The sequence below is a fragment of the Papio anubis genome, chromosome 11 (assembly GCF_008728515.1).
Source record: "Papio anubis isolate 15944 chromosome 11, Panubis1.0, whole genome shotgun sequence".
Taxonomy (NCBI): domain Eukaryota; kingdom Metazoa; phylum Chordata; class Mammalia; order Primates; family Cercopithecidae; genus Papio; species Papio anubis.
Genome location: NC_044986.1, coordinates 108987529 through 109007365, shown reverse-complemented (window position 1 = coordinate 109007365; position 19837 = coordinate 108987529). Strand labels below are relative to the sequence as shown.

General features: G+C 35.9%; 1 protein-coding gene and 1 long non-coding RNA gene across 2 annotated transcripts in view; one reads left to right on the top strand and one right to left on the bottom strand.

Annotated features, from left to right (window-relative positions):
• Window positions 1-12365, top strand: part of LOC116269497 — a 38608-nt gene extending 26243 nt beyond the window's left edge. Inside the window, exons 2-3 of the long non-coding RNA XR_004177083.1 lie at window positions 196-397; window positions 11713-12365. This is a non-coding gene — a long non-coding RNA (uncharacterized LOC116269497). The remainder of the gene's footprint in view (window positions 1-195; window positions 398-11712) is intronic.
• CUBN (cubilin) overlaps window positions 1-19837 on the bottom strand; it is a 308229-nt gene that overhangs the window by 221626 nt on the left and 66766 nt on the right. Inside the window, 3 exon segments of the mRNA XM_031652472.1 lie at window positions 14072-14202; window positions 16612-16828; window positions 17152-17317. Coding sequence (XP_031508332.1) covers window positions 14072-14202; window positions 16612-16828; window positions 17152-17317 — 514 coding nt within the window.

Below are 19837 nucleotides of genomic sequence, written 5' to 3'. Positions count from 1 at the left end.
CCTGGTTGGCTGAGGTTCTTTAATTTTTTTTTGCTTCCAACTATGACAAGCAACTGTACTAAACTAGCTCCTCTCCTTAAGAACTGTAAAACTGAACAAAATACTGGACAATCTGCAGTACAAGATTGTGATTCTTGACAGAAAGGAAACTCATGATGTATGACTCTTGATTTCCTTGGTTTTCTACCTATGCAGAATTTCCTGACCACAGAAGGGAGCTGAATCCCATGTAGTGAATGACAGTCCTACTGAGCTGATGATGCGAAGATTAGGATTGCCAAAGCAGCTGGAACTATAAGGAAATTCTCCAGAGAAGAAGTATAGAGAGAGGAAAGCCAGGCATCTGAGCAGGGCTTCCCATGGCTTCTTAGCTAAGCGTGGGCTGAGAATACATAAGGTGAGACTTCAAAAAGCATGTCAGACAGGAGCTGCTACTAGGCTGAAAGCAGAAACAAGATCATTTAGAGTTCTCTCCCATTCCAGAATGGGGATACCTCCTTAACACCTCAGGCATTCATATGAGACACCTAAAAGGCCGTATCTTACAAGTGAAGACCATGGCCAAGAGTAGGGCTCTCTAGAACTTCCCTACCAAAGGATGAGTCTTAACAAGACCTGCAGGAATCATAGAAGTTGGAGGCTGAGACCTACCAAGTTAGAGGGGCTCAAGAAACAGGGATGTTCACAAATATTCTTTAGCGAATAAAGATATAAACCTATGCAGATACAAAGCAATCAGCTAGATATCAAACTAGTTTCAGAGGAGGAGAGAATACAGAGTGTCTACAACACATAATTTACCCTCATGATATGGGACACCCATATCATGCCCCAACCTATCATGTCCACTATAAATCCCAAAATTACTATAAATGTTAAAAAAAAAATGAGAAAATATGGGCCAGGCATGGTGGCTCATGCCTGTAATCCCAGCACTTTAGGAGGCCGAGGTGGGTGGATCACGAGGTCAAGAGATCGAGACCATCCTGGCCAACATGGTGAAATCCCATCCCTACTAAAAATACAAAAAATTGGCTGGGCATGGTGGCACACGCCTGTAGTCCCAGCTACTCAGGAGACTAAGGCAGGAGGATCGCTTGAACCCAGGAGGCGGATGTTGCAGTGAGCCGAGATCGTGCCACTGCACTCCAGCCTGGCGACAGAGTGAGAGTTCATTTCAAACAAAACAAAACAAAACAAAACAAAAATGAGAAAATATGAATCGAATCAACAAATGTCATCAGTAGTCAAGAAAAATGTGGTCATAGTTGAGAAAAAAAATGTGATCTTGTGATTCAAAGACGATCTAGGTGTTAGATTTAAAAGAGAAAGACTTTAAAGCAGCTATTAAAAATATGTTCAAAGACTTAAAGAAAAAAGCCTTAAAAAATAAACAGATAAAAAATTTTGGCCCAAAAAGGGAGGAAATTACTAAAAGAAATCATGGAAATTATATAACTTAAAATTACACTAATTGAAATGAAAACTTCATGATGAGTTTAGTAGTAAACTGTAGGTAGAAGAAAAAAGGTCAGTACACTTTAATATATATCAATATACCTAATTTACTCTAAAGAACAAAGAGAAAAGAACTCCAGGAAGATGAACAGATATTAAAAAAAAAAACAAAGAAAAAACAGTAGGTTAACACACATGCAATTAGAGAACCAGAAGGAGAAGAAAATAAAAATGGGTCAAAAAAAGAGAAGGATATAGTGGCTAAAAATCTCCTAAATTTTATGAAAAACATCTAATAAGATATGCTAGGCTTTCTTTTCATTATCTCCTTAAAAGAGAATTAGTGATTTAAAGCAAAAATAATAGTAAGGTGAATTTATAATATAGAGAGAAGTAGGCCAGGTGCAGTGGCTCACACCTGTAATCTCAGCACATTGGGAGGCCGAGGTGGGCAGATCACTTGAGGTCAGGAGTTCGAGACCAGCCTGGCCAACGTGGTAAAACACCGTCTCTACTAAAAAAAATACAAAAATTAGCCAGGCATGGTGGCTCATGTCTGTAGCCCCAGCTACTCAGGAGGCTGAAGCACGAGAATTGCTTAAACCCAGGAGGTGGGGGTTGCAGTGAGCTGGGAGCATGCCACTGCACTCCAGCCTAGGCCATAGACTAACATTCAGTCTCAAAAAAAAAAAAAAAAAAAAAAAAAAAGAAGTGAGAGAGAGAATGAATGATTTAAAGCAAAAATAATAGTAAGATGAATTTATAATATAGAGAGAAGTAAAAGATATAACTAAAACAGCACACAGAAGGACAGGTAGATGGAATTACACTAGTAGGAGATTATTACACTTGTGAAGTATAAAGGAGAATGTGTACAATATGAAGTGTCAGGTATGAATTAGAAGGTATGAAATGTAAAGCAGCTGCATATTAACGCTAAGAAAACTTGCTTATGAGCTAAGGAGTATATTTTTAGCCCTAGTGTAAAACTACAAAAACAAAAAGTATCATTAAAAAGACAATGAAGGAAATAGAACGGAATACTAATAATATTCTGTAAACCAAAATGAAGACAGGCTAATGGCAACATAAAAAGAGAAGAATGGAAAACAACTACCATAATGGTATGTTAAATTCAACCATAACAATAATTACATTAGTTGTAAATGGTCTAAATACTTCAGCTAAAAAACAGAAACAACAGGACCCAATTATATGTTTTTTCTATACATGCACATTATATATAATGACACCATTATATATAATGGTGAAATTAGGTTGTAAGTAAAAGAATGAAAAAAGATATACCATATAAACAGTAAATACAAGAAAGCTGAAATCACTGAAATAACATCAAACAAAAGTGACTTCAAGAAGGACAGTATTATTAGATTTACAGAAAGACATTTCATAATGACAAAGGGGATGATTTATCAGTAAAATATAATAATCCTAAATGTGCATGCATGAAGTAATAGTTTCAAAATACATGAAGGAAAGTGAAAAGGCAAAAATTAAAGAAAAAAACAAAACCATGATTAGAGCTGAAGATTTAATCACCTTTCTCTCAGTAACTGAAAATGAAACAGATAAAAATAAATAGGGGTATAGAAAATCTGACCAACATTATCAGCCAACTTAAGCTAATTGACAGAGAGCACTACCCTTAGAAACTGCAGACAATGCAGTTTTTCAAGCGTACATGAAATGTTCAGCAGCATAGACCACATACGAGGCTATAACACAATTCTCCATAAATTTTAAACAATTGGAAACTTAGAAAGCATATCATTTAACCACAATAAAACTGAAATTATAAATCAATAAGACAACTAGAAAACCTGCAAATATTTGAAAATTAAATAATACATTTGCAAATAATCCATAGATCCAAGAAGAAATCACAAGATAATTGGAAAATATTTTGAACTGGAAGTTAGTGAAAATAAAACATTAAAATCTGGGAGGTGGCCAGGCGCAGTGGCTCACTCCTGTAATCCCAACACTTTGGGAGGCTGAGGCAGGTGGATCACGTGGTCAGGAGTTCAAGACCAGAGTGACCAACATGATGAAACCCCATCTCTACTAAAAATACAAAAATTAACCGGGCGTGGCAGCCAGTGCCTGTAATCCCAGTTACTTGGGAGGCTGAGGCAGGAGAATCACTTGAAACCGGGAGGCGGAGGTTGCAGTGAGCCAAGATCATGTCACTGCACTCCAGCCTGGGCAACAAGAGTGAAACTCCGTCTCAAAAAAAAAAAAAAAATTTGGGAGATGAGGTAGTGCTTAAAGTCTATATCTGTATCTATCTATCTGTAGTTAATTTTTATCTAAAGAAACTAGAAAAAAGCTAACTAAGGCAATAATAAAAAGAAAAGAGATAATATAAGAACAGAAATCAATTAAATGGAAAATGCAATAGCAATAGAGTAAATAATGTCAAAAATTGATTCTTTGAGAAAATTATTAAAAGTGATAGAATTCTACCAAAACTGATCAAAGAAAAAAGAGAAAAAACACAAATTAGCATTTTCAGAAATGAAGAGGGGATGTCACTATAGAATCTTTGGACATTAAAATAATAGACACCATTACAAAAAATTGTGCAAATAAATTTGACAACCTACATAAAATAGATGAATTCTTTCAAAATTCCCATAACTGACTCAAAAGGAAATAGAAAGCTTTAATAGTCTCTATTAATTGAAGAAATTAAATTTGTAATATAAAACCTTCCTACAAAGAAAACTACAGGCTCAAATAATTTCACTGGTGAGATTGTATCAAACAATGAATAAATTGTTTATATTCCACAAACTCAGAAAATAGAGAAGATATTTTCTAACAAGACCAATGTCACTCCGACACTAAACCAGACAAAGAAATTCAAAAAAATTACAGTTCAGTATGTCTTACATTGATGCAAAAATCCGTAACACAATTTTAGCATAATAATTCTGAATATACATAAAAATTATAATAGATCAGAACCAGGTGGAGTTCTGATGTATTATATAACATTGATTTGACAATAGAAAACTAAATCAACATAATTTACCACCTAAACAGAATAAAAAAGAAAAGCTTTGAGAGATATCAAAAGATGTAGAAAAATTCAACAGCCATCCAGGATAAAAATTCAGCAAGTATGCCCAGAAGGGAACTCCACAAACTGATAAATGGCATCTATGGAAAATCCAAAGCTAACATCATACTTAAGTGGTAAAGGACTAAATGTTTTCCTGTCAAAAGTAAGAAAAAGGTCAACCATGCCAACCTCACCCTTTCTGTTCAAGAATGCACAGAAAGGTCTAGCCATCACAGCAATACACATACACAGAGAAAGAGAGAGACAGAAAAAGAGAGAAGGGAAAAAATAAAACTTATTTAACTTATTCACAGTTATTGTCATCTATGTAGTAGATACTAAAGGATTTATTTATTAGAACTAATAACTAGTTTCACAAGACTACAGAATACAAGATATGTATACAAAAATCCATTTATGTTGCATATATCAGCCAAACAATCAGAAAGTAAAATTTAAAAATTCTATATTTTATAATATGTATATATAATATGGCATGTCATTTTATAATAGCATAATATAATATGGCATGTCATTTTATAACAGCATAAAAACATGAAATGCTCGATAAAAAGTTTAATGGAAATATGCACAAACTCTGAAAACTTTATTGCTGAAGGAAATGAAGGAAGATATGAATAAATGGAGAGGTAAAGTATGTTCATGGATTGGAAGACTGAATTTAAAATGACCTTTACACCCCAAATTGGTCTGTAAATTCAATGCAATCTCAATCAAACTCTCAAGTTTTTTTATATAATTGAAAAGCTGATTCCAAAATGAATATGGAAATACAAAAAATTTAGGATAGCCCAATTTCGAAAAAGAAGTATAAATCTAGAGGTTTTACACTTCCAGATTTTAATATACAATATAAAATTATGTAATATTAAGTAATATAATGTCCTATTGTTATAGGAGTAAATATGCACATCAATGTGATGAAATAGAGATTCCAGAAGCACACCTACACATGAACACAGGCAGATGATTTTCAACAAAAATGCAAAAGCAATTCAGTGGGGGTGGGGGTGAAGGTGAATCTTTTCAACAAATGGTGCTCGAACAATTAAATACCATTTGCTAAACACACTTGGATACATAACTCATACCATATAGAAAAATTGATTCAAAATGGATCATAGAACAAATATAAAATCTCAAACTATAAAACTTCTAGAAGGATGCATGTGGGAGATCCTGATAACTTTGGTAGTCAAATATTCCTTAGACAAGATACAAAATGCGCTAAGCATAAAAGGGATAAAAGGATATATTGAATTTCTATTCTTCAAAAGATACCATAAGGAAAAGAAAAGTTTAGCCACACACTGGGAGAAAATACTTGCAATACATTTATCTGACAAAGGACATATTTGTATGCAGAATATACAACATATGACTCATTAATAAGAAACAAACAAAAATGAGCAATATGGTTTTAATGAACACCTCACAAAAGAAAATAAATGAATTGTCAAAAAGCATGTGAAAAGGACTCAGCACTATTAGTCATCAGGGAAATGCAAAATAAAACCATCAGATACTACTATGCAACTACCAGAGGATAAAAATGAAAAGATTGGCAATATTAAGGATTGGGAAAGATGTGGAAAAGAATCGCTGTAAGGCAGATGAGCCCCCAAATTGGGACTCCACCTAGGAAGGTTTTGGGCTTTGTCCAGGAAAGAATTCAAGGGGGAGCTGGTGGTAGAAAAAAATCAGCTTCACTGAGGTATCAGTGTTCCAGCTCCGTGACTGCTCCTGCAGAGCAGGGCTACCCCATATGCAACGTGTTGAGAGAAGAAGCTTGGCACAGTTGTGCAGTCATATTGACACCCACATGCATATTAAGGGGTGAGTTATTTGGAAATTTCTAGAAAAAGGATGGTAACTTCTGGGTGTTCTCATGGCAATGGCAAACTGTCATGGAGCTGTTGGGCATGTCTTATGAAGAGGTGCTTCTGTCTCTTCCCGTCTTAGCCAGTCTTCCGTGTGGTCTGGTTTTGAGCCCCAACTCCTATCTCAGAATTGTCATTCATATAGGTGAGAATATAAAATGGCATAACCGCTTTGGAAAACAATTTGGCACTTTCTCATAAAGTTAAACATATCATTATCATATGAGACCCAGAAATTCTACTCCTAGGTATTTTACTCAAGAGAATGAATAAGTCCACAAAAAACTTGCATGTCAATGGTCATGGTAGCTTTTTTGTAATAGCTAAAAACTGAGAAAAGCCCAACTGTCTAACAACAGGTGAACAGATAATCAAATTACGATATATCCATGCAGTGGAAGGCTAGTCAGCAATAGAAAGAAAAGAACAGATAAATCCAGCAACTTGAAAAAATTCCAGACACATTACGCTAAATGAAAGAAGCCAAGCTGGGTGCGGTGGCTCACACCTGTAATCCCAGCACTTTGGGAGGCCGAGTTGGGCAGATCACGAGGTCAGGAGTTCGAGACCAGCCTGGTCAACATGGTGAAACCCCATCTCTACTAAAAATACAAAAATTAGCCGGGTGGTGGTGGTGCGTGCCTGTAGTCCCACCTACTCAGGAGGCTGAGGCGTCACTGCACCCCAGCCTGGGCGACAGAGCGAGACTCCGTCTCAAAAAAAAAAAAAAAGAAGCCAGACACAAAAGAGGACATACTATGTTTTCCTGTTCACAGCTGCCTTTTGCACAGTTAAAACTATTCTGTATTGGTAGAAACCAGGTCTGTGGTTGCTGACATAGAGGGTGTTGAGGAAACTAATCAAAGGAACATGAGGATCCCTTCTGGAGGGCCAGAAGTATTTGATAGTTTGAATGGAGAGGTGGTTAAAGGGGTGTACACAATTCTGAAAATTATGGATAAATTTACTGAAATTACAGGAAAAAAATCCATATTATGTTAAAAGCTTGAAAGTTCTGTGCACAGACAGGTTGCACTCTCTAGAGGAAGTACAATAAATAATTCAGATATCTAATAAATAATACATAAAATTGAAATAGAGAAATAAAATACCATATTTGAAGGGATCCCTGCTATACATACTAAATACTAGAATATTTAATCTTAAAATTTGATGTTAGTTTTATGAGATTCAAATTTCATAGAGAGAAAAATTATTATTCTCTGAACTTAATATATATATTTCTTGAAAAATTAAAAACTCCCCTTAACTATCACTGAACTCTGTAGATGTTTACATTTCTTCCCTTGACAATATAAATGGTTCCTTCTAGAATAGTAGTAATACTGAAAAATATCAATACCAAGTTTTGATTTCCTCTTGTGATTTTCAGCAAAGCACAAACGATTAAATTAGAATGTGTTTCCATGCAAGGATATTTATGTGTTGGCATGATGCTTATTATTACATCAATACAAAATGCAAAGATAAAAATGTATCTATGCTTTTTATTTTATCTTATATAGCCAAAGGAAAATTCATATCCAATATCAGTTTAGCCTTTTATTATGGTCTAAGGACATTTACAAAGAAATGAAAAATCAAAGTACATTTCTTCTTTCCCCTAAGTTCAACTGAACTAGCAATGGAAAAGCGTATCTCTGAAGATCAAAGACAACTGTTGGCAGAACTCACGTATTTTTCTTTCTGACCAACCTCAAAAAAAAAAAAAAGTAAAGAAAGAAAAGAGAAAACATACAAATGCCTTCCGTGGACCATTACAAAAATCACAAAACTAGATATTTCTAAAACTCACAATGTATCTCTGCCTTCACTAAAATTTTTCAAATAAGTTTTTGTAACACGGACTCAGCTCATTATCAAAGGGGAAAATGAGAAACATATATAACCCTCCAAACCACAAAGCAACAATGATATCAGTCCCATAAAATGTGAGCCACAGAAATAGGACAAACTGATCCTGTGGAGAGAGGAATGCATCTCATAGGGAGACCCTAGATTATGGGGAACTGCTCCAGCTCCTTCCTGCTTTGCATTATGGGATGATTTATGTGATTATCCAATTACATTGAGGCTCAATCTTTAGGCTATGCTTTCTGAAATCACTTATGAAATGTTTGGGTTCTGAATGAATCCATATGACCTCAGATATTCTAGGAATGTGCTAAATAAACAGCCAACCCAGGATCTGCTTCCACAGACATATTTGGTTTAGCATCCTTCAAAATGAAGACCCAAGGGAAGATATAATTACAGGTTCAGTTTCTCCCTTAAGAAAGAAGAAGCCTTCTCAATCAAACTCAACATTTTGCCACAATTTTCTGCTAGGTGGTCATGGTCATTGCTTTTTCTTTTCCCTCTCAGATGACCAGTGCAGATTAATATAAAAATAAGCAAAGTAGCTATTGTAAAATTGAGAAAAGAACATTGAGAATCATATTTTATATCTGGCAAAGTTATGGTCCTTTACAACTATAATGTAATTTTCACTTTGAATGTCTCATTTTGTCTTTCTCAACTTTGCAAAACAGCCAGGCATTATCACCCCTCTTTTTAGAGAGGTATAGATGAGAGATCTCAAGTTCCTACAGATTAAATTCTAAAAGATACTTATTTCAGACATGGCCAAGATAAAATTTGAACCCAAGTCCTCTCTTTCCAAATCCTATTCTCTTTAACAGTCGCTGGTTTTTCTTTTCTTTTCGTTTTTCTTTTCTTTTCTTTTTTTTTTTTTTTTTTTTGAGACGGAATTTCACTCCTGTTGCCCAGGCTGGAGTGCAGTGGTGCGATCTTGTCTCACTGCAGCCTCCACCTCCCAGGTTCAAGCAATTCTCCTGCCTCAGCCTCCCAAGTGGCTGGGATTACAGGAATGAGCCACCACGCTTGGCTAATTTTGTATTTTTAGTAGAGACTGGGTTTCTCCATGTTGGTCAGGCTGGTCTCGAACTCCCAACCTCAGGTGATCTGCCCGCCTCGGCCTCCCAAAGTGCTGGGATTACAGGCATAAACCACTATACCTGGCCACAATCCCTGGTTTTTCTACACAGGAAATGTCAATTTAAGGATGAAGACAAGTAGGGAACTCAGAATATCACGATGAAGTGTTTTGTTGCATTTTTATTCTAAGGAGTAAGAAATGTAACAAACAAGATAAATGAACTGAGTGGAGAAGTGCTGGGACACCTGTACATACAAAATTATGAGAAAACAGTAGCCGGTAAGAAAGTAAATCTTTAAAAGACGAATCGACTTACTATAAAACCTTTTCCAGAGGGAAAATAGCTGAATCTCTCATAGCAAAGAATACAGAATTCAAGGTGGACAGAAAGAATCAGAGAAGCTTGTGAGTTGTCCAAGGTATTCCAAATTATGGCCGGGTGCAGTGGCTCATGTCTGTAATAACAGCACTTTGGGAGGCCAAGGCGGGGGAATCACCTGAGGTCAGGATTTCAGGACCAGCCTGACCAACACGGTGAAATCCTGTCTCTACTAAAAATACAAAATTAGCCAGGCATGGTGGCCATGCCTGTAATCCCAGCTACTTGGGAGGCTAAGGCAGGAGAATCACTTGAACCTAGCAGGCGGAGTTTGCAGTGAGCCAAGATCTTGCCATTGCACTCCAGCCTGGGCAACAAGAGCGAAACTCCATCTCAAAACAAAATAAAACAAACAAACAAACAAGAACAACAAAAACAAACAAACCAAACAAACAAGAACAACAAAAACAAACAAACCAAACAAACAAACAAGAACAACAAAAACAAACGAACCAAAAGTATTCCAAATTAGTGTCAAGGTTGAGAGTAGGACCAAGACTTCTGACCTCCCTACAGCATCCCCTTTCCCTGTGTCATGAATAGTACTTTCTATCACGAGCAGTTGTACCGTCCAACCCACTATCATATCTCCCTTGTAATTCTACAGCAATTCACATGCTAAGACTTGACCTTCAGAGTCCTTGATAAACTACAAAGTTTCTTTAGAACCCCTTGAATTGCTTGGCGTTTAACAAGCACCCAAGACCTATTTTAATCAGAATTTCTGGGTGGCGCCCAGATGCCTGAATTTATAAAAAGAAAATCCCCCATCTCAAATTTCTTATGAACACTAGAATTTGAGAACACTACCCTCCGAAACTGAAGTTTTAAAATAGAAACAGAACTCTCTTTACTCTTTTATTGTAAAGAAGCCCTCTTTGGGCATGCTTGTCATCATTTCTTAACTTTGCGCTCCTAGATGCCTCTTCTGAGCTCATTTCAGGATGACTGATAAAAAACAGCCCTAACCACCCACTAATGACTAGGTGGGAATCCTGCCTTGGGAAGGAGGGAGGCCAAGAAAGCCCAGTAGGGCTCATCTCTAATCCTGTGTTGATGTTGTGATCATCCTTGGCCATTTCCCTGGATAATTGTGAAGTTTTCTCTTTGCAGGAAATATGAAAAGTCCTCCCCAGTTTGGTGATAGCCCTGAATTAAATGTTACTAGCTGTTATATGCAGTTCATTTAGAGCGTTTCTAAGAGCTAATCTAGACATGGCAAAAGAAATGGATTCTAAGACGGGACTCAATTGTTTAGTCTGACTTTCAAACCAATTAGCTATGTATTCTTGGGAGGATAAATTCAACAGCCTAGATTTCTATCTCCCTTATTTAAAAATTAAGGTACCTGGAATAGATGTGTGCTTCAAACCTTATTGACATACCCTAAAAAATACATTTACATCAACCATACATGCGCACAGAGATACTGCAAATGGGTCTCATGAAGCGACACCTAACTTGGTATGATAAACTCTGATACTTTCTCTCCTATTCCTTTCTATTCTACTCCATACTTTTAACAATCACAAGTAGCAACCGAATAAATTAATGTCATGACTCACAAATGAGTCATGAATTATAGTTTGAAAAACACTGGACTAGATGTTAAATAGGTTTTCCTCTAATATTAAAGGTGAAAATGAATCAGGTGCCTTTCTCTGTTCCTGTTTATACTTTTAAAGTTCCCTCTTAGCAGGATTATATATTAATGTATATGCAACAGATGTTAATAGAATATACAATTTTACTTTAAATTGATAACATTAGTCAATTACATTCTCTCAGGATTCAAATATTTTGTAGTTTGAATGAGCAAAATCTAATATGTCAAATTAAAGCTGAGTCTTGTAGTCATTAAGAACTTCGTAAGAGTTTTAACCTGCTAACCTTGTACTTGTTAGTTCTTTTCTTTCTATTTTCCCAGGCACATCTGGATAAAGGCAGAAACAAAGTAACAAGGGAGGAAGTCTAAGTAATCACAAGAAGCCAATCTTTTTTCTCTCAAACACATATTTTGGGGCTGACATCATAGCCACACGGCACAAACTACAGATGGAAAAGTATCCGAACTCAAATCCGGAAACTTAACCTTTATGAGATGAAGACAGGAAAGATTTCAGCAGGCAAACTCGCACCTGTGGGGCCGAGGAGCTAGAAATCAACAACAAAATACCAACATTACTGCTCTGGAAATAACTTCTGCTAGAGCAGTAAAGTAAGATGGGGGCCAATGACAGAGCTTCCCTTGATGCTTTTCCCTGATGCTATTTTATTCTGCAGAAAGTATCTAACATACGATGACATCTGAAAAGAATGAGTCCTAGCATCTCTGTGTTTCCACACCAGCAGCTCACTCTGACCCCGGCTGCCTTCCAGGTCTAGCCACTGCCTTAAAGGACTAGCCTACCACCTGGTGTCACCAACCCAACCCCGGCTCAGTCTTCTGACACCAGCCCTTCCCTAAAAATTGCTGCAGGGCGCCCCCCCCCTCAGCAACGCATGAGAGCCAATCGCTCATGTCTTGATCTATGGGAAACTGTGGCAGGCTCCAGAATTATAAACAGAAGGTGTGCTGTGTTTTTCTGGATCTCGTCATCTGATTGCTATTTAGAATGGCCTGACTGTGTTAGTCAGACCTATGAGTTCATCCAACAACAAGCGGGCACAGTGACCAGCCGGGCTCAGCCCAGGGACAGAAAGCGAACACTCCCTAGCCTGTGATTTCAGCCTTGTGCAGACCAAATAGAGGCCAAAGTAACGATTATCACACAGGGAAGCCGGCTGGAGAATCTTTTGAGTTTCTATGAAAACGCTGCCTCCCCTTTGCTTTTATCACTTGCTTTTTCTTCTGCTCTTCTTTATAGTTTCCTTTCCCGTACAGTTTGCTTCTATCTCTTTTCCTGACTCATTTTTATTTTACCTGTATCTTGTCTTTCTGAAAACTTTTACAACTAAAATCTAATATCCTCCCTGTCCAATTATTTTAACTGCTCTTGGTTCTTTCTGCACAAAATATTGCCTTACAAGCTAGGGTGGCAATAGAATTGTTTTACAAAGGTATGTCTTACTTTGCATATCATTACAAAGATTTCCACATTTTCAGGAGGCCCTGCCTGCATTATATGTTATCTAAGATACGGCCAGTTTATCCATGCAGCAAATTAAAATTATGTTCATAGATGATTAAAGCCAGAAGTCATCTCAAGGATTACCAAATCCAATTCCTTAATTTTACAGATGAGAAAACTGTGACCCAGAGAGTTCAAGTGACTTGCTCCAAATCCTGATCTAATATTCAGTGTGCTTTGGGGCCAAACATACGAGACAGATAAAACTACAGCAGCATGAAAAATTGTGTGCACCCTATAACTTCTTAAGAAACCAGTTTTGTTCACTGGATGTTAACCACCTGAATGAAGTCCAGTGAATACGTCAATCACACACGATAGCCTGTTGTAACTGCCAGGGATTCCATTTCACATGTGCTTGTGCTTGAGCTGGATAATGAACTGCTCCTGCAGAGGTTCACACCTGGGGGGAAAGTACTGATGGATTCTCTCACACTCAGGATTCTGGAGAAATCTAAAACCATGGTTTCAAACATAGAACTTGAACTGCTGCAGAGTTTTGCCTGAAATGAAGAGTAGTGGCCAGCCCCTCTGAAGGAGAAATAAATGAGAAATTGGGTAAAGATTTTGAGTGGGAGATGTTTAAACTTTTATTTATTTTAGGGAGTGGGGACTTTAAAAGATAAGCATCTGGGGTTCTCAGGATGCAAGAGTGTGTCAGAGGGTGCGTATCCCAACATAGGAAAAGCTACCAGTTCTTTCTGGAGGGAGCTCAGTGAATTGTACCATGCTGCTGGGGTAATCCTGAGGCTGAGAAATGCTTGGAAGCATAGTCACCATATGCCTACTATGGGTCTCTGCTGGATGTTATTTGGGTCCTTTAATACAATGATGCAAAAGGAAAGCTCAGAGTATCTAAAAAAGAACACAACCTAGGGACACATGAGCCTAACAAAATATGACTCCTTCATCAATCCCATGCACAGGCTCTTACCACAGTACAATTACCAAAATGAGAAGATTTAATATTGATACACTATTCTTATCTAGTCACTACTTTTAATAAGGAAGGTATTTAAGTCACTATCCTTTATTCTAAATCAAGCTCTCATTGTGTGCCACACGTTGAGGATGTTGTATTCTCATTGCATTTTAGCTATTAGCACTGTTTTGCAATGAAGTCAATAAAACGAGTATGCAATGCTATTTTGTTACCTGTTGCTGCACTGATTGCTTCATAGTTTATTAAGAATCCTTCATAAGCGAGGTCGGAGTCAGTCACAAACACCAGCATCAATGAGCTACCACTGCTTGTAAGAGAAGGCGGGATCGATTTTCCACAGTATCTATTCCAAACCAAGAAAGGATAGATGTGTGTATTTTAAAACGTTTGGTATATTGAAAATGATGTACCAAAAATTAGGACATATAAATATAATAATAGGTTTTGTTCTCTACCTCTCATCAACCTTAAAACACAAATATATTTCAGGCAAAAAAAAATTTGCAAACTTCTAAAGTTTGTCCTGTTCATGATTATATCCCTGAAATGGTTTTAGGTGTGTGACTGGCTATGTGAGTTGTCATGTATGAGAAGTTTAGTAAAACAGTAAGTAAAAGCTACACTAGTTTGCCATATAGCATATTAATACACTTCTTAACAGAAATGTAATAAACATATACAACAAAGGGAAACAATATATCACACAATCATAGAGTCATCTCTCTAATCTAAACTCATATATCACGCAATCCCTGTGCCTTGCCTTCCTCATCCCTAAAATGGGAGTGATGACAGTACCTACTTCATAGAGTTGTTTTGAGAATGTGATGAGTTGATATCCTGTATACAAAGCACTTAGAACAGTGCCTGGAATTGTAATCCCTATAGAGGGAATCTATTGTCCTTAAACAGCTCACTTATAAAGAGATAAGAGTGATGATTCAGCCATGCCACATTTCTGTGAACAAAACAGTTTAGCTCAGAAAAACTATTCTATTAATGTTAAAAAGAGAGCTATGATAAAAGACAGAATGCCATGAGCTTTTATCTAGAGAAATACCTGTAGGAAGAAGTGACAATAAAATAGAAATCTCAAATCAAGCACATTTGGTAAAATTAACCAAAAGAAATGATAAAGAAAACAAATATAGAAACCAAAAAAAGAGGAAATGTTGAGTACAGGAAATGGATAAGTTAATGGCTAAAGGAGAAGAACAAAGAAAATTTGGTGTATAATACCATTGCAGTGTGAAAAAAATATTTAATATCTTGATCAAAATAAAAGTAGGTGAACTAATTGATATTTTAAATGCCTCCATATATGCCCATGTATTTGAAATTTGAGGACGATCATTATAGTTTATGCCATTCAGCAAACGTTCTGTATTTTGCAGTCGTGATATGTTAAGTACCTTCCCAAAAAAGAAAAAGAAGAAAGTTAAAAAGATGAAAGATTAAGATAAGAAAGATGTTTAAAGCATGAATGAGAAATAAAGAAAATAAAATGCAAGATAAAGAAATTTTAAAATACCAGGAGATTTCCATTTCCAACAGAAATGCAACAGGGGCTAGATTTAACTATGCACCTGAAACAACAAAAATCCTGGACAAAAAAAATATAAAACAATGGCTCTCAAAACACTGGAGGTCAAGCAATATAGGACAACAAACCTTCGGAGACAGGAAACAAATGAGTTCAAAGGCAAAACTGAAATGGATCAACCTGTTTCCAAGTAGCTTAACTGCTTTCCAGAACAAGGCTCAAGAATACTTACAGGAATATGACAATGTCCAGCAGCCAAAAACATAAAACTGAAAATGGCTGGTGTCCTATTGAATATTAACAGATGTGAAAAGACGTGGGAAAGTATAACTCAGAAAGAGAGGAAAAATCAATCTATAAAACCATAGCAGGAAACAATCCAAATGTTTGAATTAGTAGATAAAGTCATTAAAATAGCAACCACTGTATCTCATAGATTTTTAAAGCTAGAGAAAAAAAATTCATGTGTAAAGTAGAGACATGGACTATATATAAAATGACTCAAATTGAACTTCTAGAAATGAAAACTACAATGTCTTGGTAAATTAATAGCAGATTAAACATTGCAGAAGAAAAGATGAGTGTACTTGAATATATAGTAATAGAAACTTTCCAAAGTAAAACACACAGAACAGAGGCTTGAAATCAAAGAACAGGCTATCAAGTGAGTTGTAGAACAATTTCAAGTGTATAATATATATGAAATCAGAGTCCCTAACGGGGAGGAAAGATAGAAAAGTATTTCAAGAACCAGTGGCCAAAAATGTTTCCAATTTGATAAAACTACAAATCTTTGCATCCAACAAAAAAATTATGCTGATTGAGGAAAGCCAGAAAAACATGCTGTACATATAGTATGATTCCAGTTAGATAAGATGCAAATGAATCTACAGGGATAGAAAGTAGATTCGTGGTTTCCTGTGGGTGGGGGTGAGGAGCAAAAGCAAGGAATTATAATGGAAAGGAAAAAAGTTTTGTGGATATACATATTATTTTAATTTTGGTTTTGACTTCACGAAATATACAAAGATGTCAAAATTTAATGTCTACAGGCCAAAACTACAGAGTAGTGATGTAGAAATGGTCATTAAGAAGCATGAGGATCTCACCTGGTTTTTATAACACAACGTGGTCGCTTTTAAGATCCTTCACGGAAGCAGGAAAACAGTGAAGTTTTATTGTTAAACAAACAAACAAAAATAACCTTACCTTCCAAGTGATGTCTCAGAGTCAGTGTCATAAACTTCCAAGTAATCATTTGTGCAATTGTAATGAAACTCCAGATGAAATCTTTCGAATATTAAATGAATCAGGTGATTAGGTTGGACTAATATATGCCAAGTACAGTTGATACCATGGGGGTAGACATTTGGATGGCCAGGACTTTGAATGGTCCCTGTTGATTCTGTAAGAATTTCTCCACATGCTGTTGAAATAAAAATTATAATTACCACAGCAAGTAACCAAGCTACCTGGATTTCAAATTAAAATGCTCTGATAATAACCTCTTCAAAGATTAAAAGGAAAAATGTTTCTTAGATGCCACTTAAGATAACTTGATTTTTCTCTTACTAATAAATAACAATTAACTTTTGATATAAATGTTGATTAGAAAATATATATTCTTTGTCTTTGAGTGTACTTTAAAATTTTTCACAGTATAGGTGATTTTCATACAATTTATTTCTATCATTCACTTATTCTGATACAAGCCTAAGAGGAGGAAGATAAAAAGAGACAATCTCTTACCCAAATCCTCAGCACTGAACTTAGCCATGAAACCATGGTTTTCAGTAGAAGAACTTTTCACAAATGTGACATAAAGAAAATTGTACACAGATGTTATAAATGAAGGCATGTCTGTACCACAATACTTTTTATTTTCAGGAGAACCCAAAACGGAACTGCTACCAATCTAAAATTAGAGAAGATATATTCAACTATGTTGTATATCAATTTTGAAAACTGCTTCAAGAATAATTATTTATGAAATGTTTTTAATAGAGTACAAATCAATTTGAGGATACAATCCATTTTAGCACATCGTAGTCACCCCCCCTCAAAAAAACTCATATCCTTCAGCAGTCACTCCCCATTCCCCTGAAACCAGAGCCCCAGGCAGCCACTAATCTACTTTCTGTCTCTATAGATTGCCTATTTTGGACATTTGAAACAAAATGGGATTATACAATATGTGGTCTTTTGTGAATAGCTTCTTTCACACTGTATAACATTTTCAAAGTTCATCCATGTTGTAGCATGGATCATTACTTCATTCTTTTTTAAGGCCATATAATATTCCACTGTAAAGATATACCACATTTTATTTATTCATTTACCAGTTGATGGACACTTAAGTTATCTCTACTTTTAAAATCAAAAATAATGATTGCATTTTGCTATTTGTATATGCCATTATAGATGATGACTGTAGATATATTCACATACAAATTTTTGTGTGGACATATATTTTCATTCCCCTTGAGAATATATCTAAAAGTAGAATTGCTGGATCAGATGGTATCTCTATGTTTAACTTTTTGAGGAACCGTCAACTGTTTTTCAAAGTGGTTGTACCATTTTGCATCTTCACCAGAAGTGTATAAGGGTTCCAATTTCTCCACATCCTTGTCAACACCATTATCTGACTCTTTTTATTATAGCCATCCTATGGGTGTGTTCCTTTGTTTTTGGCATTTTAGTTTTTGAGACAGGGTCTCACTCTGTTACCCAGGCTAGGATGCAGTGGGGCAATCATAGCTCACTCCAGCGTCTACCTCTCAGGCTCAAGTGATCCTCCCACCTCAGCCTTCTGAGTAGCTGAGGCTACAGGCATCTATCACCACACTCAGTTATTTTTTAAATGTTTTTGTAGAGATGGGGCCTCACTATGTTGCCCAGGCTGGTCTCAAACTCCTAAGCTCAAGTAATTCACCCACCTTGACTTAAAGTGCTGGGATAAGGTGTGAGCCACTGTGCTCAGCCTCCTTTGCCCATTTTAAAAATCAAGTTATTTGTTTTTAATTTTGAGCAAATTATTATTTTTTTTCTTTTTTTGTTTGTGTTTTTTGCGTCATATTTAAGAAGGCTCTGCCTAAACTGAAGGGCATAAAGACTACTCCTATGTTTTCTCCTAAGAGTTTCATGATTTTAGCTCCGACATTTAGGTCTATAATCCACTTTTAGTTAATTTTTGCATATGCTATGAGGAAGGGGTCCAGCACCATAATTTTGCATGTGGCTATTGAGCACCATTTGTTGAAAAAATGATTTTTCTCCATTGATATGCTTTGGCATCATTTTTCATACATCAATTGGCCATAAAAGTATGTGTTCACTTCTGGACTTGCAATTGTATTCCATAGATCTATATTTATATCCTTACTTCAATAAGATACTGCCTTGATTATTGTAGCTTTGTTCTAAGTTTTGAAATCAGGAAGTGTGAATCCTTCAACTTTGTAATTTTTCAAGAACATTTTGGTTATTCTGGTTCCCTTGCATATTCATATGAATTTTACAATCAGTTTATGCATTTTTTTGAAAGAGGCAGCTGTGATTTTTATGGGGATTGAATTGAATCTTTAGTTCACTTTAGGGAGTATTGCCATCTTAACAATATTGTCTTCTAATCCATGAACATGAAATGTCTTTCCATTTATTTAGGTCTTTTAAAATTTCCTTCAAGGATGTTTTATAGTCTCAGAGAACAAGTTTTACACTTATTTTTAAAACTGTATTCCTTGATGTTTATTATTTTTAATGCTATTGTAAATGGAATTGTTTCCTTGATTTCATTTTCAAATTGTTCATTGCTGGTGTACAGAAAAAGAAAGATTTCTATATTTCGATGTCATAACCCACAACTTGCTGAATGGATTAGTTCTAATAGTTTTTTATGTGTGTGGATTCCTTATGATTTTCTATATACAAGGTCATGTTATCTGTGAATAGAGAGAGTTTTACTCGTTCCCTTTCATTCTGGATGCATTTTCTCTCTTCTCCTTACTTAATTGCTCTAGCTAGAATTTCCAGTGTAATGCTGAATAGAAGCAGTGAGAACAGACGGACATCCTTGTCTTTTTGTTGGCCATAGGGGCAAAACATTTAGTGTTTCATAATTAAATATGATGTTAGATGTGAGTTTTTAAATGAATGTCCATTATCAGATTAAGGAAGGTTCCTTCTATTCCTAGTTTGTTTCATGTTTCATCATGAAAGGATGATGAATTTTGTCAAATCTCGCAAAATCCAGATCTCACATCTGTTGACGTGATCCTGGAGTTTTTGTTCTTTATTTTATTGGTACCATGTATTACATTAACTGATTCTGGGGTTTTATATCAACCTAGAATTCTCGGGACAAATCCAACTTAATCATGGTATATAAATCCTCTTTTTATGCTAGATTCACTGAACCAGTATTTTGTTGAGG